The 21,971-nt window shown below is 43.4% G+C and overlaps 1 protein-coding gene across 1 annotated transcript in view; it reads left to right on the plus strand.

Moving 5' to 3' along the window:
• The window catches only part of KCNQ3 (potassium voltage-gated channel subfamily Q member 3), a 306,708-nt gene that overhangs the window by 222,550 nt on the left and 62,187 nt on the right, over positions 1 to 21,971 (plus strand). The window contains exons 8-9 of the mRNA XM_088449700.1: positions 5,677 to 5,771; positions 17,165 to 17,191. Of these exons, the coding sequence (XP_088305826.1) occupies positions 5,677 to 5,771; positions 17,165 to 17,191 (122 nt within the window). The remainder of the gene's footprint in view (positions 1 to 5,676; positions 5,772 to 17,164; positions 17,192 to 21,971) is intronic.

Here is a 21,971-nt window from a genome sequence, read left to right on the forward strand (position 1 = left end):
ATACCACTACATATACATTTAGCCACATATACCACTACATATACATATAGCCACATATACCATTACATATACAGATAGCTACATATACCACTACATACACATATAGTTACATATACCATTACATATACAGATAGCTATATATACCACTACATATACATATAGCTATATATACCATTACATATACAGATAGCTATATATACCACTACATATACATATAGCTATATATACCATTACATATACATATAGTTACATATACCACTACATATACATATAGTTACATATACCACTACATATACATATAGCTACATATACCACTACATATACATATAGCTATATATACCATTACATATACATATAGCTACATATACCACTACATATACATATAGCTACATATACCACTACATATACATATAGCTACATATACCACTACATATACATATAGTCACATATACCATTACATATACATATAGCTACATATACCATTACATATACAGGTAGCTATATATACCACTACATATACATATAGCTATATATACCATTACATATAGTTACATATACCACTACATATACATATAGTTACATATACCACTACATACACATATAGCTACATATACCACTACATACACATATAGCTACATATACCACTACATATACCACTACATACACATATAGCTACATATATCACTACATATACATATAGCTACATATACCACTACATATACATATAATTACATATACCACTACATACACATATAGCTACATATACCACTACATATACATATAGCTACATATACCACTACATATACATATAGTTACATATACCACTACATATACATATAGCTACATATACCACTACATATACATATAGTTACATATACCACTACATACACATATAGCTACATATACCGCTACATATACCACTACATATACATATAGCCACATATACCATTACATATACATATAGCCACATATACCACTACATAATACATATACATATAGCTATATACCACTACATATACATATAGCTGCATATCCCATTACATATACATATAGCTATGTATACCACTACATATATACATATAGCTACATATACCACTACATATACATATAGCTATATACAGTCAGGTGCATAAATATTTTGGCCTCTATTCACCACCACAATGGCATTGAAATGAAGCAAACAAGATGTGCTTTAACTGCAGACTTTCAGATTTAATTTGAGGGTAATTACATCCAAATCAGGTGAACGGTGTAGGAATTACAACGGTTTCTATATGTGCCTCCCACTTTTTAAGGGGCCAAACGTAATGGGACAAACTAAACAATCCTAAATCTAACTTTAACTTTTTAATACTTTGTTGCAAATCCTTTGCAGGCAATTACAGCCTGAAATCTGGAACGCATAGACATCACCAGACGCTGGGTTTCATCCCTGGCGATGCTCTGCCAGGCCTCTACTGCAAATGTCTTCAGTTCCTGCTTGTTCTTGGGGCATTTTCCCTTCAGTTTTGTCTTCATCAAGTGAAATGCATGCTCAATCGTATTCAGGTCAGGGGATTGACTTGGCCATTGCATAACATTCCACTTTTTAGCCTTAAAAAACTCTTTGGTTGCTTTTGCAGTATGCTTCGGGTCATTGTCCATCTGCACTGTGAAGAGCCTTCCAATGAGTTCTGAAGCATTTGACTGAATATGAGCATATAATATTGCCTGAAACACTTCAGAATTCATTCTACTGCTTTTGTCAGCAGTCACACCATCAACAAATACAAGGGAACCAGTTCCATTGGCAGCCATACATGTCCACGCCATGACACTACCACCACCATGCTTCACTGATGAGGTGGTATGTTTTGGATCATGAGCAGTTCCTTTCCTTCTCCATGCTTCTCTTCCCATCACTCTGGTACAAGTTGATCTTTGTCTGATCTGTCCATAGGATGTTGTTCCAGAACGTTAATGGCTTTTTTAGATGTTGTTTGGCAAACTCTAATCTGGTCTTCCTATTTTTGTGGCTCACCAATGGTTTACATCTTGTGGTGAACCCTCTATATTCACTCTTGTGAAGTCTTCTCTTGATTGTTGACTTTGACACATATACACCTACCTCCTGGAGAGTGTTCTTGATTTGGCCAACTGTTGTGAAGGGGTTTTTCTTCAACCAAGGAAATAATTCTTCTGTCATCCACCACAGTCGTTTTCCGTGGTCTTCCGGGTCTTTTGGTGTTGCTGAGCTCTCCGGTGCGTTCTTTCTTTTTAAGAATGTTCCAAACAGTTGATTTGGCCACACGTAATGTTTTTGCTATCTCTCTGATGGGTTTGTTTTGATTTTTCAGCCTAATGATGGCTTACTTCACTGATAGTGACAGCTCTTTGGATCTCATATTGAGAGTCTACAGCAACTGATTCCAAATGCAAATGTCACACCTAGAATCAACTCCAGACCTTTTACCTGCTTAATTGATAATGAAATAACGAGGGAATAGCCCACACCTGTCCACACCTGTCCATGAAATAGCTTTTGAGTTGATAGTCCCATTACTTTTGGCCCCTTAAAAAGTGGGAGGCACATATAGAAACCGTTGTAATTCCTACACCATTCGCCTGATTTGAATGTAATTACCCTCAAATTAAATCTGAAAGTCTGCAGTTAAAGCACATCTTGTTTGTTTCATTTCAAAGCCATTGTGGTGGTGAATAGAGGACAAAATCTGAAAATTCTGTCAATGTCCCAATATGTATGCACCTGACTGTATACCACTACATATATACATATAGCTACATATACCACTACATATACATATAGCCACATATACCACTACATATACATATAGCTACGTATACCACTACATATACATATAGCTACATATACCACTACATACACATATAGCTACATATACCACTACATATACAAATAGCCACATATACCACTACATACACATATATAGCTACATATACCACTACATACACATATAGTTACATATACCACTACATACACATATAGCTACATATACCACTACATATACATATAGCTATATATACCACTACATATATACATATAGTTACATATACCACTACATATACATATAGCTATATATACCACTACATATATACATATAGCTACATATACCACTACATATATACATATAGCTACATATACCATTACATATACATATAGCTACATATACCACTACATATACATATAGCTACATATACCATTACATATACATATAGCTACATATACCACTACATATACATATAGCTATATATACCACTACATATACATATAGCTACATATACTACTACATATACATATAGCTATATATACCACTACATATACATATAGCTACATATACCACTACATATACATATAGCTATATATACCATTACATATACATATAGCCACATATACCATTACATATACCTATAACTATATATATCAGTACATATACTGTACAATTTGTTATATATACCACTACATACACATATAGCTACATATACCACTACATATACATATAGCTATATATACCACTACATATACATATAGCTACATATACCACTACATATACATATAGCTATATATACCACTACATATACATATAGCTACATATACCACTACATATACATATAGCTATATATACCACTACATATACATATAGCTACATATACTACTACATATACATATAGCTATATATACCACTACATATACATATAGCTACATATACCACTACATATACATATAGCTATATATACCACTACATATACATATAGCTACATATACCATTATATATACATATAGCCACATATACCATGTCTGGTAAGATAGGCAACCAAATCATTTATCTATTTATTAGTGAATTTGCCATCATCAGCTCATGATTCTATAGCCATACTGCCCTTACAGCGAAGACTCCCTCCCTATGCTGATGGTGAAACCATCTTTCTTCCATTCACACAACTGATAATCCCTGATACTATGTATGGCCCCCGGTAGAAAGACAAATCTTTGTACATACCTTGAATATGTTTAGAATGTAGTCCTTCCTTTCTCTCATATGAACCACCTCTGAGCCAACTATATCTAGTGTTGAACTGGGGCATGAAGGGCCCACCAAAGGAAAGCAAGCATAGGGGCCCCCACAGGAAAAAAGATTAAAAAAACATTGGCCCCCACTGGAAAAAAACATAAAACCAACTATATCCAGTTTTGGACTGGAGCATGAAGGACCCACCGTGGATGCAATTATAGGGGCCACTACAGAGGAAAAAAACCCACACACATTGGTCTCAACTCTAGACATGAAAACACTAATAAACCTTGACTGGTAAAAAAAAACAAACACAATGGCCCTCACAAGAAAAAATCAAAACACATTGACTCCAACAGGAAAGAAATAAAGTAAATTGCCCCCAAAAGGTAAACCACATTGGCCGCCCACAGGGAAAAAAAACACATATCAGGAAAAACAAAAATAAGACAGATTGTCCCTCACAGCTTAAAACAAACACATTGGCCTCGACTAATAGGAAATGAAACACATTGGCCCCCACAGGAAAAAAACAAACAAACACATTGGCTCCCAAAGGAAAAAACAAACACATTGGCCCCCACAGGAAAAAAAAAATAAAGCACATTCAGAGACGGTCGTTAGATGCAAGCGGTGGCTCTGAATCAGGGCGGCTGCTTGCATCCTGAACGGCCGCCTCCTTGTCGCTCGTTAAGCTGTGGGTTAACACCCACAGCTCTAACGACCGACATGGGTGATGGTCGCGATGGTCAAGACCATCGCGACCATCGGGGCTTACGACCAGACCCTAGGGTAGGGTCTGGGCACTCGTAAGCCCCAAGGAGCTTCCTGCTCTGATCGAGCAGGAAGTTCCCCACTGACATCAGCAATGATGTCAGTGGGGCCGCCCCCAAACGGCAAGCGTTCCGACTGGAACGCGTCCGTTTGGCCGGACACACCCCCGATCCGCCCAGCAAACGGGGTGAGCTGTCACTCAACATCGACAGCTTGCCCCGTCTGCTACGAGACCCCTAACGACGGAGCGCCCGTCATTAACCGGGTCTCGCGCATGCGGGTGTGATCATCATTGTCCCCCACAGGAATACTTCCCCTTTACTGTCCCCTACACTTTCTATATAAACCTACAACTGATGGAGTAGCTGTTATACGCTATATGTATAGTACTAATTGTCTCCATTGATAAACAGCTGACATTTTGTTGTAGCCTTGGAAGTGTAATAATATAATACACTGAAAGTCTTCCTGTCATTCTTATATCAACAGGCAACTGTAACATAACTTAAATTCCACAAAGAGATTCCCCTACCACCAGGCCAGTCAGATCAAGACTATATCTATATCAAGAGTTCAAGACTATATCTACAGTATATCCTTCTTACAGGGAGGTGTCTAAAGCTGTATCCCATATTTAAGGTGTGGATTATCGAAGAACTTTGACAGTTATAATTTTTTTTCATTAGCAGTATTTATATAGTGCCTAAATATCCCACAGCGCTGTACAGGGAGTATTTAATCATTCACATCAGTCCCTGCCCCAGTGGATCTTGCAATCTATGTTTTAGTTACTGCTGGATGTGAATAGTATGCCACTAATGTGATATAATTCTGCTTATTTCATCCCCTATAATCCTTTTTCCTGTCTCTCTAGTCTGCTTGGAGATTTCATGCCACTAACCTAAGCAGGATCGATCTGACCGCCACCTGGCAATACTATGAATCTATTGTCCAGTTTCCATACTTTAGGTAAGTGTTATGTCCTTTTATTGTATGTCACCATTTACAAAGTGTCCCTGATTGTTGTAGCTGTTACCTGTGGTATTCATGTATAATGCAAACCATCTCTGGCACAATAATATAAGTACCCTGAGAAATGAGCTCAATACATGTTACCTATAAATCAGTACATGTTACCTATGAATCAGTACATGTTACCTATGAATCAGTACATGTCACCTATGAATCAGTACATGTTACCTATGAATCAGTACATGTTACCTATGAATCAGTACGTCACCTATGAATCAGTACATGTTACCTATGAATCAGTACATGTTACCTATGAATCAGTACGTCACCTATGAATCAGTTCGTCACCTATGAATCAGTACATGTCACCTATGAATCAGTACATGTCACCTATGAATCAGTACATGTTACCTATGAATCAGTACATGTCACCTATGAATCAGTACATGTCACCTATGAATCAGTACATGTTACCTATGGATCAGTACATGTTACCTATGAATCAGTACGTCACCTATGAATCAGTACATGTCACCTATGAATCAGTACATGTCACCTATGAATCAGTACATGTCACCTATGAATCAGTACGTTACCTATGAATCAGTACATGTCACCTATGAATCAGTACGTCACCTATGAATCAGTACATGTCACCTATGAATCAGTACATGTTACCTATGAATCAGTACATGTCACCTATGAATCAGTACATGTTACCTATGAATCAGTACGTCACCTATGAATCAGTACATGTCACCTATGAATCAGTACATGTTACCTATGAATCAGTACATGTCACCTATGAATCAGTACATGTCACCTATGAATCAGTACATGTTACCTATGAATCAGTACATGTCACCTATGAATCAGTACATGTCACCTATGAATCAGTACATGTTACCTATGAATCAGTACATGTCACCTATGAATCAGTACATGTCACCTATGAATCAGTACATGTCACCTATGAATCAGTACATGTTACCTATGAATCAGTACATGTCACCTATGAATCAGTACATGTCACCTATGAATCAGTACATGTTACCTATGAATCAGTACATGTCACCTATGAATCAGTACATGTTACTTATGAATCACAGAGTAATATTTATGTTTTAGCCAAAAACAGCAGAGAATTATTGGCAATTATTCAGTAAATTCTGTATATATTCAGTACACATACAGTATATCATAAATCCTAAAATTAGCTTTTTAAAATTCATGCACAGCTGATTCATGGTACAGTAGTGTTTACATGACAAGGGGGTGTGCGTAGTCATGCTGCACGGGGACAGGCCATGTCACATTTGGGGCTACCCAGCCCCTTTCCTATACCCTCACCTCCCCTCCCCTCAAAACACCCCTTCAATGTTGCATGCACCGGCGGCCACTGGTATGTTTGGCATGACTTAGCGGGACCTATCTCCCGAGTCCCAACAGACGATAGACTTTTTACACGGGACAGGCCATCCAAATTGGGACTGTTTCATCTATGTCAGCACAGTTGCGATATATCATTTATGTCTTTGCAACAGTTTCAATAGTTAATAGTGAAAAATAATGTATATAAATGATAGAAGTCATAGACCGAATCAGTTTAATCCAATACCAGGGCTGGTGCACTTAAATAATAATAATGATAGTGTTTTCTGGCTCTCACCCACCTCGCGCACCTAGGCACACTTCTAGTTTGTGGAGGCATCTTCAAGAGCACTGGGCCCACCATCTTGTGCTTCTACTAGGCTTCATAAATTAGGTCCTGTGTGGGTCTACAATAAATGTCAGAGCTTATCTATATGTTTGGTATAGTTGGCGCCTTATTTGCCCTGAAGGCCCATGGCGTCACAAACCTCTTTGGTGTCAGTTTAGGGCTGTATGGAATCAGCCAGTGACTTACAGTACTGTAACTATTCTGGGCCTGGCCTCCAGAATTTCTCCATATCCACGCCAATAGGCTCCATCCTTCCCCCATGAGTCACTAGGCCAGCGCAATTAGGCCTGCATTATTTGTATCCATTTATTTAAGAAATATACAATAGCTGTTAGCCTCATGGAAGCATTGGCACTTTAGAGTAGGTGGATCAATGCTAAAAATGTGGTCAAACCTCCGAAAATGCACTTTTCAGCAGTTTGACCACATTTTCCATATGCACCAAGCTGTTTGGACCCTATAGGTAGCACTATCTATAGAAGGTGCTGCCAAATAGAACCCTATGGGCTCCACTTCAGAGCTTTCCCAGAGAAGGATCCCTCCCAGGGTCCCCCCGCAGCTCGTGAATGTGCTGACCGGCGGCCGCACATGTGCAGAGGGACTCCCAGGTCTAAAAACCCAGTAAGTGTCCACACCGCAAAGGACAGCTCTTATTGGGAGAGCTGTCCTTGTCTTCACTGTACATGCATACGGTGTTACTAAACGCCGATATGCATGCGATCATTGGCGGGATGCATTGCGCTTGAATGCATACCGCTCCCATAATGTCTTAAGGATGCTAAGAATGAGAACTGTGCCTATGCAATAGAAAAAGGTGATGATGTCCATAGGAACCACGTAACCCCACAAGCAGCTGTTTGTGGCCACACAACATACCTCCCAACATGACCCTCTCCAGGAGGGACACAATGCTCTGGTCCTGGACTTCCCTGGTAATTTCAGATTGGTGGTGGCTCCAGGGGTGGGGATGCAGCACAGTCCAAAATTCAAATAGGGGAGTCACACCAACTGCCAGTGAGTCCCAGCCAGTGATGTTTGTCAGTGTGTGAAATGACAGTTGGTGTGACTCCCCTATTTGAATTTTCAACTGTGCTGCAGCCCTGCCTCTTACCAGGGAAGTCCAGGACCAGAACATTGTGTCCCTCCTGGAGAGGGTCATGTTGGGAGGTATGACACAAGGTCATATGCAGGTCGCCACCATGGTCTTGTGTTGGCCGCACACTTAATTAGGCATTTTCCCCAATCTGTCAGTGACTCGGTAACTTTCTCAGGGCCTCATTTATTTAACGAGTTTTATCACCAAAACGAGTGATAAATGTCACTGTGTATGATAAATGGTGCTCCAGCCAATCAGCTCCCAACTGTCATCTGTTAGAAAAATGACAGTTGGGAGCTGATTGGCTGGAGCACCATTTATCATACACAGTGACATTTATCACTCGTTTTGGTGATAAAACTCGTTAATAAATGGGGGCCTATGGGCCTGATTCAGAGCCGCTCGCTCGCGCTGTTCGTTCGCAAGCGGCCCAATGTTCTGCGCATGCGCACGCTTCGTTCTGCGCGTGCGCGAACTACACATTGCGATCGCAACCCTCTCGCTCGCCCAGCAAAGGCAGCTCAGGGTAATGAGTGACAGGAGAGGCTGTTTGTGGGTGGTAACAGGGGCAGGACACTAATAACGGGGGGTTGGACATGCGAACGCCGTTTTAGAGGCGTGCATAATTAACAGGCAGCGTCATAGTACACGTCACATGCCTTTTTTTTACACTGATTTCCTCGCAGTGCTTGCGGTAGGGTAAAGCAACCACAAGCACTGCGTTAGCATCCGATGGTGCTCGATGTACCAATGTTTTAATACACTTCTTGGAGATGACGTGTTGCTTGTGGGCGGCTCTGCCTGTGCGATTGGGCGTAAGCTCAGACAAAGTGGCCGCTTGCAAAGACATGGTGGGCGTGCTTATGCCTTGGCGAGCGTTCGCTTCCCGTGGTGTCATTTTGACAAATTTGCATACGCATCCAGCGAGCGTACGCAGATAGTGAGCGAGTCTGATTCAGGCCCTATGTCTGCTAGTCATGGTGGCTGGCAGATCTCTATGCAGGATACTGGCTTGTACACCCTCCTCTGTTTGGCACAAAAAAACACACATACAAAGAGGTTACTGTAATCATTGCCCTCAATATCCATTGGATCCTATGCAGGAGCTTATGATACACAGTGGAGGATTCAGCTTTGGCTGCTGGTGATGGCGACTATGGCCCTCATTCAGAGCCGTACGCTCTGAGCAGAGCGCACGCTCTGAATGAGGGCCGGGCTCCATTTTCATGGAGCGTCCTCCTGGACGCTCGTATAGCTGTGGGTCACCACCCACAGGCTATACGAGCGTGCATTGTGATGGTCGCGATGGTCGAGACCATCGCGACCATCGAATTTGCGAGCCGGAGCCTGCGGTTGAGGTTTTCAACCGCAAGCTCCGGAGTGATTTTGGCTCTATCAGAGCCAAAATCACTCCCACTGACATCACTAGTGATGTCAGTGGGCCGGCTTTTGACGGGAGGCGTTCCCGTGGGAACGCCCCCGTCAGGGAGGCACGCCCCTGGCACGCCCACCAAAGGGGGCGTGCTGTCAATCAACATTGACAGCACGCCCCCTTTGATCGGACACAACGAGCGAAGGACTTTCCTTCGCTCGTCGCGTCTGGCGCATGCGCACGACGGAGCTCCCTCCGTCGTGCGCATGCTCAGTCCATAACATCGACCCACTTGCGAGCGGACAGCCGCTCGCGAGTGGGTCTGAATCAGGCCCTATGTTCTCACTGTGTTCAACCAAAAATTTTTATTATATCAGCACCCTGAGCTGCCTGCCATCGTATCTGGGCATTACTAGTAGACTCATGCCGGAAACCAGCCAATCAGTTTTGAGAGTTGCACACATCGGCCCTCATTCAGAGGCGGTCGCAAGAAGCGACCGCTCGTTCTGAATGAGGGCGTCCGCTTGTTTTTTTTACTGTGGCCTCCTGGTCGCTAGCTAACCTGTGGGTTACCACCCACAGCCTTAGCGACCGACCAGGGTGATGGTTGTGATGGTCATGACCATCGCGACCATCGGGGCTTGCGACGAGATCCTAAGGTTGGGTCTCGGCAACCGCAAGCCCCAGGGAGCTTCCTGCTGATGTCAGTGCGGCCGCCCACAAAACGGCAGGCATTCACTTGGGAACGCCTCCGTTTGTGTAGCCACCCCCCCCGCCCCGCCTACAAAACGGGGCGAGCTGTCGATCACCATCTGCGACAAGAGAAGGGTTCTCAGATTTTTACCATTGACCAAAATATAAATAATATATGCAGGGACCAACAGGGAGCAAGAATCGGTCCCGGAATTTGTATGTTCAGCCGTCTCTCATTGTTACCCTCCCTGACCCCCATCAGAGCAGTAAATGCTACAGGATCCCCCCCCCCCCCCCACTTCCCTAGTGAAGTAGCCAGGGGGCAGGAACTTGATGATGTGTTTTGCAGCAAATTATGGCAACATGTACCATATTACGCCATGAATACCAGTTCCTATGTGCTGCTGGGATTCATGGCGAAATGCCATAAGGGGTCGGGAGGGCAAGTGTACTTTCATGTGTATGTTCTACCAAATAGTACATTAAATGATTAAAGTGTATTTATTTTTAATACATGCCAGTGTTGGTCTAAGTTTTAAGCACATGATGTGAAGAAGGGGTACGATCTGTTATGTAATGGGCTTATAGTTAAGACATATATTTACTAAAGTGCAGGGTTTTTAGAAGTGGAGTTGTTGTCCATAGCAACCAATCAGATTCTAATTACCATTTAACTAGCACATTCTAGAAGATAATAGCTAGAGTCTGATCTAGAAACTCGCACTTTAGTAAATATACCCAAAGGGAGAGGAAAGGGACTGAAAGAATTAAGGGCAGTGTTACGACAGAGTTATGTACACACCAGCAGATGCCTTATCACTACAGACAGCCCAGGGGGTAAATTTACCAAAGGTCGATTTGGCATTTTGAGTGATTTGAGGTGCGATCTTCATTCGATTTGTATTCGATTTTGCATTTGGGTATTTACTAAAGGCCAAATCGAATGTAAAATCGAATTTTAGTCAAATCGACCTCAAATCGAACATCGGGAAAACGTTGGTACTTTTTTTACATAGACCAACACACAAAACCCTTATTTACTATCATTCGATTTGAATGATGCATGTATCTGACTGTAACAAGCAAACAAATATTTAAAAGTAAAAAAAAATTTACGTGAGGTTCCCCCCTCAAAACACAACCAGCCCCGGACTTTTCAAACCCAGTCCTGGTTGACTAAGTACAGGGAAAAAATTGCGTAGGGTCTCCCTGTACTTAGTTCAACCAACACTGGGCTATGGGAAGAAGGGCTGGCTCTGGAATTAGAGGGAAAAATTTGCATTGGGTCTCCTTGTAATTCACAGAACCAGCCCTGGACCCTATCTAGTGGGGAACTGATGCCACAGCCAGGGGAGCACCTATCGCCGTGCCCCCCAGCCGCAGCATCAGCCCTGACCGCTAGTCAGCCCAGGCCAGGGATCCCTGGGGAGTTGGGGCCCCCTCCACAAAAGGGGGCCCCTACGCAATTATTTCCCTGTACTTAGTCAACCAGAACTGGGTTTGAAAAGTCCGGAGTTGGTTGTGTTTTGGGGGGGGACCTAACATCAATTTTTTTATACTTTTAAATATTTGTTTGCTTGTTACAGTCAGATACATGCAGGAATCTCACTGATGTCTGCATGTATCTGTGTGAGAACGAACTGCTCATGCTGAAAGTGAAAGCATGAAGCGGTTCTGTGCAGACGGGGATTTGCAGTTCGGTTTGAAGTGGGATTTGCCGTTCGATTTGTACATGAACATGTCAAATCAAACAGCAAATCACTGTTCAAAACCAAATTTATTTTGCAAATGGCAAAACAAATCGACCATTAGTAAATCTGGAATAAAAAACGGGGTTGTCACAATGTTATTTGAGTCGGTTTGAGGTGATCTAACTCACACTTCAAATCGACCATCAAATCGACCTTTAGTAAATTTACCACCAGGTTCTTAACCAGTAGGATGGTTTATGGGAAGATATGTGATGTACAGCCGTAGCCACCATGATACACTGGTTATGATGGAGAGGAGCAGGGTGTGATCTAGATAACCAGCTGGTGACTGTATGTAGCTTGCAGGTAATTGTGTAGGAACAGGGAATGGAGGAACAAAATTTAGTATGCACAGCAGTTCACTCCCTTATTAATATAGTCTACATTGACTGACTCCATCTGAAGAACTTGATAAATTCAGCAGCCCTCATAGAAACCTGTGGGGTCTGATTTTGATATCGAAAATGGGATATCTGCTGCGGTCCTCCCGTAGATACATCAGGGTGGTACTTAGGTGGAGAGTTATCAAATCTTGGAGTAGTTTCCCATAGCAACCAATACACTTCTAACTGTAATTTTTCTAGCACAGCCTGTAACATGACCGTTAGAAGCTGATTGGTTGGTACTTTATCACTCTCCAAGATTTGATAATTCTTCCCCTTAAAATTTACATATACCCCCCCCTCAAAGACACCTGCAAATATTATTTGATAACTAGTTAATTAAAGTAAATCTAAGCCAATATATGTACTGTAGGTTTCTCTTTATATTTGTCTGATGTAAATATTAGCAGGTGCGTATGTGAAAATATTCTTGTTATGTGACTTTATCTAGTTTTTATGATGATGTTTCTAGATCCGACATTACCATTCAGTACAGCGCCATTGTCTCTTTTCTTTTTCCCATAATCCCTTTATCTTCTCCCAGAGCTCCTCTCCCAAATAACAGAGACTGAGGTGTGGTGATCCATTAATACAGATGTGACCTCATACAGCTATCCTTTGTGCGCCATATGAAGGGAGACACCTGGGACGGGATACAGCAAGCATCGCATTTTGGATGCTATGTATCCCGCCACTCATCACATGCAAATCGGTGTTGAGTAACGCTGGTGTGCATGTACACTTGGGTAAAGCACAGCTCTTCCAATAAAAGCTGTCCTTTGCGGGGGTGTACTTCCAGGTTTATGACCCGGGGTCCTTCTGTGCATGCGTGGCCGTCAGCCATCGCATGTGCAAACCACGGGGGACCCTAGATGGGATCCTATTGGACCCCTCTCAGGGAAGACTCTGATAAGAAGCCCATTGGTCAGTGGCGCCCCTCCCCGCGGTGTCACCTGGTGCTGGGAGGGCCGCCGCCGTAAAAGGGGACGTCACCATTTGGGAAGGGGCGTGGCCACTTGGGAAGGGGGCGTGGACACACGGCCCGAACCCCAGTGCCTATTACTTAGGGGGGAAGGGGGGGTGTAGGAGGTCCCTGTGTGGAGTGCAGCCGGCTCCCTCAGTGACAGACACTTAAAGCTACAGTGCAGCACCCGGCTCCAGTCAGTGAGGGGTAGTCTGCACCTTGGTGTCACCCCTCGGCGGATGACACCCGGGTGCGGAACCTTCTTGTGGCGCCACTGCCATAAGCTTCTGCCAGTAGGCTTCTATTAGGCAACGCCATCTATAGATGGTGTTGCCCATCAGGTTCAAGCTCCAGAAAGTGGAAATGGCATTTTCGGAGACTTGACCGCATTTTTCAGCAGCGTGCCTCCCCTCCCTGCTTTGATTCCTGGGCATGAGTACTTGTTTTCCCATAGTTTGCATCTTAATTCTCTAATAGTGTGATAAGTTGGTAATAGTATGCTAAGGACAGGATTCAGAGATGCACGCTATGTGTTATTGTACATAGTGGCTGTGCAATAATACGCTAATACAATAGGAGACGTCTCATGCCGGCTTCTGTGATCCGCTGCTGCATCCGAAGACGCAGCCATCAGATCACCCTGCATGAACATCGTTATCTGAGCGACCCTCAGGTGACTCAGGACGCCCGGGGAATTCACTGTGCTGAAGCTGGTGAAGCTGTGAACAAGGACGCAGCCTTTGGCGTCAGCACGCACAGAAAACGGGGCAGACGCCCCCGCTCCACCCCGAAAAGGCCGCTGCCTGTCGGTCAGGCATGCTGCATCCGGTCACTACGAGTGAGCTCAACAAAAAATTATATGCACACGCGCCATACAGACCCAGCACACGCGCAGTACAGACCCAGCACACGCGCCATACAGACCCAGCACACGCGCAGTACAGACCCAGCACACGCGCAGTACAGACCCAGCACACGCGCAGTACAGACCCAGCACACACGCCGTGCAGACCCAGCACACGCGCCGTGCAGACCCAGCACACGCACCGTGCAGACCCAGCACACGTGCCCTGCAGACCCAGCACACGCGCCGTACAGATCCAGCACACACGCCGTACAGACCCAGCACACACGCCACACAGACCCAGCACACGCACAACACACAGACCCAGCACACGCACAACACACAGACCCAGCACACGCCCCGTACAGCCCCAGCACACGCCCCGTACAGACCCAGCACACGCGCCGTACAGACCCAGCACGCACCCCGTACAGACCCAGCACGCGCCCCGTACAGACCCAGCACACGCGCCGTACAGACCCAGCACACGCGCCGTACAGATCCAGCACACGCGCAGTACAGACCCAGCACGCGCCCCGTACAGACACAGCACACGCGCCGTACAGACCCAGCACCCGCCCCGTACAGACCCAGCACACGCGCCGTACAGACCCAGCACACGCGCCATACAGACCCAGCACACGCCCCGTACAGACCCAGCACTTACGACATCCAATGGTCAGGCCCTCAGTACTGGATTTAGGATTAGTACAGTATATTTGTATCACAGAGGAATTGGTATAAAGTAGCAGATTAAGCATAATGGTGCGTGGTGTCTGTCACTCCTATAGCACCTCTGTATTTATCCTTTTTACACAAAGTACACACTTTTTCCTGAATTTTGCCTCTTAATTCACTAATTTACATACAACTGTGAATCAGTCCTACATCGGTACAATACACATTATATCAATCTGCTAAATTATTGGGGATATTTATTAAAACTTCTAGAAAAGTAAAGGTGTTGCTCATAGCAACCAGTCAGATTGTAGCTATCATTTATAAAGAGCAGGGATGGGGAACCTCAGGCCCGGGGGCCGTATAAGGCCCTCGGAATCATTTGGTCTGGCCCTCTGAGCTTTTTTCTGCTAGCCTCATCTGGTTAGCAGGGTACCTAGAATATCACCCTGCAGCCAGAATCTATGTAGTAGTGCCCCCTGGAGCGTCCTTAGGATGCTTCAGACAGTCATACCGCTGCCCTTACAGCTCCCCGGAGCATCCTCAGGATTCTCCAGGCATTACTGTAATCACTGGCGATTGTGGTCCCGTCCCGATGTGACATCACACAGAGGGGGCGTGGCCTGCACCGGGCCGCAAATAATGTTATATATATCAAAATGGCCCTCGGCAGAAAAAAGGTTCCCCACTCCTGATCTAGAGCATTCTACAAATTGTCAGCTAGAATCTGGTTGCTATGGGCAGCACCTCTACTTTTCCTCTATAGATGGTTTGATAAATCTCCCCTTTAATATTGTACAATGGGGAGATCTATCATAACTGGAAAGGTAACGTCATCTTTCTGGTGCAGGCCGGATGAATGGAAGCAAATCACAGGTTGCTAAGGGCGACAACAGATTCTCCCTCCACAATTATAAAGTATAATGGAAGTAACGCTCCCTCTTTGGCAGTTTTGCACTGGGGAAGGGAAAAGGGGTGATAGAGAATAGGGGATAACAAGAGTAGAAACTACCAGATATTGGGAAGTTCTGTTCCTGCCGAGTAGCTGATACAAAAAATAATACTAGCGCGAGAAAATGTAGAAGAACTGGGAAGAGCAGATTGAAAGAAAAGAGAACTGGGAAAAGAAGAGTCCAAGTCAACAAATAATTGATGTCATTTAATTTAAATTCTTCAGCGGCATTCCCTCGCCTGTGGTGCAGCGATGACAGGCTCACATAGCAAAGCATAAACTGTATGGATGATGAAACAATACAATGCAATCTAATATTCCCATGGGAAGTAGCAGCGGGCAGAATTATCTCTATGAAAGACAAAATCTGTAGTCTTTAAAACAAGTGCTGGTGACACCTCCAGGGCCACCAAGTATCAAACAAACTGGTGGGCAGAGTCTCGGCAGTTTGTGAGGACACATCTGTTAGTTGTTTTTCCAACATAAGGGAGCAAATGAATAATCTAAAGTCATCGCCGTCCCCTGAGACATTTTTACCGTACGGCATCCCTTCACAGCCTGGATCAACACCGATCGGTCTATTTTCTGAAAGTTCTGTGAATGCCTATAAATTGTACAGGTTGACTGTGCAATTTGCAGCACCATAAGCTATTTAATCAATGTATCACTACTTAAAGGGCATGTGGGTACTGTGGAGTAATGTCTAACAGTTCCTAAGCGACAGGTAATGTTCAGTATCAAACTCTTGTGAACTATTTTACCTTTTGGCGGTGGCACCTATTTACCGGCATAAATACAGGACAGTTCTATCATGGTACAGGGCGCACATGGCAGCAGTTTATCAGTATAACACAACTTAGCATTCACAGCTCCATAAATGACCATAGTTTAATGTATTTCTTCTTTCCCTTTTCTTGCTTTCAACTTTCATGTAAAGAAAGGAACAAATGGATGGTGCCACTAGGTATGTGACTATTGCAAATACTGTAATTCACTTTAAAAAAATAAAAAAATACTGTATTTTTGACCTTATTACATGCTAGGCCTGAAGAGGTTAACATACATGGTTTTGGATCCAAATGTGCAATTTTTTATTGATGTTGTATGTCTCTTTATATAATCAATGCTAAGTGCTAAATAATATATAGATAATGATTAGGCTGTCATGTAGCAAATGGCCACCAGGTGTCACTGTGGATTCATTAATTGACCGTTTTCTCTTAAAGGTTTCGTAGTGATTATATTAATAAAATAGAGCTTATTTCTGGCTTGGCAATAAAGTACATAATTACATCTGTAGTTACATCCCAATCAAGAATTTGATCCCTACTTAACATTATAGGGTCACGTTTTGGAGAACGAGGTTATTTTTTTATAGGCCAGGTCCTAGCTGCTTTGATAGGTCTGATCCTTATCAAATTGATTAGTGATTGAAATGTAATTAAGGAGATATGGCATGACATTTATTCCGAAGTTTAAGCAAACGCACATAGAAAAGTCATCCCGCTGTCTAATTAAGTCCATTTTGACGGCATTTGCTTGGTGAAACTCCCATAATAATTTAATTTCAAACCTATAGCCCATGATCGGGAAAATATGGATCTCGGAAGGGAAATGTCTTATGAGATTATTATTATTATTCTACAATTCTAGTAACCTATAGATTAATGGCTAATTATGCACATTGATGGCAATATTATCAGGAGTTCAATATATATACAGTACAGTATTTTCTGTACTTAGTATTTACTAAATATGTAGAAACTGCTAAATTAATTTTAAAAACCAACTTTGGAAAAATGATCTCTTGTGCTAAGTGTGGAATTGTCTGCAAGGCCTATAGAGCCACATAGGGGCCTGGGATTGGAGCTACTGTACAGTCTTGAGCTTTATACAGTATATGAGGAAAAGGAAAAAATGTTGCGCTATTTGCTAAGATTGTATTCCAATATAGACACTGGCTACTGACACCAGAGGGGTATCTGCAAGTCGCCCTCACAAAAACACAGAAATACAAAAAAGGTGTCTGCGCTAGTCCCTATATAAAAACCTCAGGCTGCGAAAATTTGAAACATATAGAAATATTTATTTATTATACACATGAATAAATGAACTGCAGTTCAACTCTAAAAACATATACAATCATAGCACATAAAATAGTAATTTATACAGTGTCAATATGCGACTGAACTGATACTTACATTGATCTAGATACACATGGGGGGTCATTCAGACCCACTCGCAAGCGGCAGTACGCTCGCAAGTGGGTCAATGTTCCCCACTGCGCATGCGCACGACGGAGGGAGTTCCGTCGTGCGCATGCGCGAGACCCGGCGAGCGACGGGGAATCCGTCGCTCGGGGTCTCGCACCAAAGGGGGCGTGCTGTCGATGGTGAGTGAGAGCACGCCCCCTTTGGTGGGCGTGCCGGGGGCGTGCCTGCCAGACGGAGGCGTTCCCATGGGAACGCCTACCATCTGAAGCTGGCCCCACTGACATCACTAGTGATGTCAGTGGGAGTGATTTTGGCTCTGATAGAGCCAAAATCACTCCAGGGCTTGTGGTTGGGAAACCCTACCGCAGGGTTTCCGTCGCAAGTTCGATGGTCGCGATGGTCAAGAACATCGCAACCATCTTTTTGGACGATCGTATATGCTGTGGGTGGTGACCCACAGCTATACGAGCGTCCAGGAGGACGCTCCATTTTAATGGAGGAGGGCCCTGATTCAGAGCGAGCGCTCTGGTCAGAGCGTCCGGCTCTGGTCAGAGCGTCCGGCTCTGAATCAGGGCCATTGTCTCCAATGTATCACTAGCTAATAATAGAATCATATGTATCAATGAACCTCTCTAAATAGCGAAAATGGTAATCACAATAAATCATTAGGTATTAGCATCGTCTGCTTGAATATTACCAGTCTATCGTTTGCTTAAATATTACCAGTCTATCGTTTGCTTGAATATTACCAGTCTATCGTTTGCTTGAATATTACCAGTCTACGGATGTGTATTCACCCTGAAGGAGCCTGATGTGAAGAGGTGCGGCAGCCCCCCCATGTGGAAGCCGTTTAAAGTTCACAATAGTGATACAATGGATGTAATGGCAGAGGGACTCCAGGCCAAATCCACGATCCTGTGTCACAGCTGTCCCGGTGGGGTTAATGCCCCAGCGTCTCCCTGGGGGTGTGTTGCTCCTACAACTCCCCAACGGACACGGGAGATAGATATGATGGTGACCCTGCGGTCCCGGTGGTGTGGTACGCTGCTCCGGAGGCTCCCAGACCGACAAGGGAAAGGAACCTGTGCCCCAGTGGCTCCCAATCAGGACGCAAGAGTGATAATGCGCAGTCCAGCTGCCGTCTGAAGCCCTTGTAGCAGTGGAAGGTTAACAGGTGTGTAAACGGGCTCAATAATAGTAGCCAGTACAATTCCAAAGAGCGCTGACAAATAAATTGGTGCTGATGACAAAAGGAATCGGCAATGACAAATCCGCAATTAGTAATCCAAATTGGAGTAAGTATGTAGAGGTTGAAAGCAGTCCAAAAAATGCCTTGACGCGTTTCTCCCCTCTTACAGGGGTTTTTATCAAAAGGCAGATAAAGTACCAGCCAACCAGCTGCTAACTGTCATTTTTCAAACACAGCCAGTGACATGGCAGTTAGGAGCTGATTGGCTGGTACTTTATCTCAGTTCACTTTATCTCCATCCAATTCTTAGTAAATAGTCCCCATAGACTGTAAGCTCTAATGGAGCAAGGACTGATGTGTATAACAAATATTCTCATTACCGCTCTGCATAATAAGGTGGCACTATATAATTTAACAATAATAATTATAGTTTGGTGATTTTTTTAAATACATATATCGTTATTATTATTATTATTATTATTATTATTATTATTATCATTAATTTATTATAGATTTATTTGATCAGTGTTTAGCAACTACAAAAGCGGAGATGAGCAGCACAGACGGTGTAATGGTTAGCATTACTGCCTTACAGCACTGAGGTCATGGGTTTGATTCCCACCAAACTCCCACCCACCTGTTTGGAGTTTGTATATTTTCCCTGTGCTTGCGGGGGTTTCCTCAGGGTGCTCCAGTTTCCTCCCACACTCCAAAAATATACTGGTAGGTTAATTGGCTCCCAACAAAAATTAACCCTGGTGTGTATGTGTGTGCATGTGGTAGGGAATATAGATTGTAAGCTCCACTGGAGCAGGGACTGATGTGAATGGCCGAATATTCTCTGTAAAGCGCTGCGGAATATGTGTGCGCTATATAAGTAACTGGTAATAATAATAAATAAATGTGCATTATTTTCATTTTATTTTCATTTTTTGCCAAGCTTGCCGACCTTTGGGCTTCTATCTCTTTGGCACTGCGGGGGCGTGGCGGGGCAGAGGTGGGCAGGTCTGGGGGGCGTGATGACACAATCTCATCGTCGTCGCTCCGCTCCCTGCTATACAATGCCGCGATTACGAAGCCACGATGATACAATTCAAAACGCATTGTGTCATCGGCCGCCTTCAAAGCCCACTTCACTTGGGATCTGAGCGGCTGTGGCCGGGAGACTTGCCCAATTGCCCGGGAGGGTAGGCAGGTGTGTGTTATGCAAGATATTGAAGTCATTCTGCATTTTGGCCATTCTACCCCACCCGTGCACAAAGCAGAGTTAATTTACTATTGCTGTCCCAGCTCTGTTCCACGGACTTTTAATCTTTTATTTTAAATACACTACACAAATAATATTACAAATAATCAAAAATGGCTATCAAAATATAGGGAACAAAAATAGACAAGATGGTACAGAAACAAACTTAACATTCTGTTTGTCTACATTATTACAAAGTAGTGTAATTTTTTTTTTATAATTTATTTTACAAATCTTCAAAAAATTCCATATATAAAACAATAAAGCAAAAACAAATATTAATTAAATTTTTAAGAGAGGAGAAAGGGAAAAATAAGGGTGGAAGTTGAAGTTTGTATCTTTGCACTTTGCAATCTGCTAAATACAGTAGCCTCTTCCATAGCGGAACTCAATTTACATCACCTACAAAAATTGAAAACAAGAAAAAAGAATGTGAAGCGCTTACCCTGAATTAGTAAGTAAATCAATTAAAATATTTATTGTGAGTCTCAGTGATCATAAGTGTATCAATACAATCATAAATCAACTGCATATAATCACAGATGAAATATAAAACATTTGCAAGTAATAATCTGCATGATGTACTTCGAAGTTTTGCAGACCATGCAAAAGCATAAAAAACAGCCTCCAGTTGTTATATTGGGCTGATCAGATAAACATTGCACTAAGGACCTGATTCAGACCTGGTCGCTAAGAAGTGTTCGATCGTAGCTGGCTGATTTTCGCATTCTGCACGTGCGCGAACCACTGCGAGAGATCGGGAAGTGGTCGCTCGCCGAGCATAGATAGCCCAGCAGAGTGAGTGATAGGAGAGGCCGTTTGTGGGTGGTAACAGGTGCAGGCCACTAGAAACGGGGGAGTGGGTAGGGTATAGTCAACCGCAAGCGCTGCGTTCACTTCCGATGGTACCCGATGTACCGATGGTTGCATACACTTCCTGGAGATGACGGAGTGGGCGTCTTAAGACAGACTGGTGGGCGTCTGCATACACAAAGCGATCGCACGCCAGGACATAGTGGGCGTGCTTATGCCTTGCCGTGCGATCGACTGCCGTGCCGTCACTTATCCGAATTTGCATAAGCTGGGAGCGAGTGTA

The sequence above is a fragment of the Taudactylus pleione genome, unplaced genomic scaffold (assembly GCF_031769625.1).
Source record: "Taudactylus pleione unplaced genomic scaffold, aTauple2 ptg000493l, whole genome shotgun sequence".
Classification (NCBI taxonomy): Eukaryota; Metazoa; Chordata; class Amphibia; order Anura; family Myobatrachidae; genus Taudactylus; species Taudactylus pleione.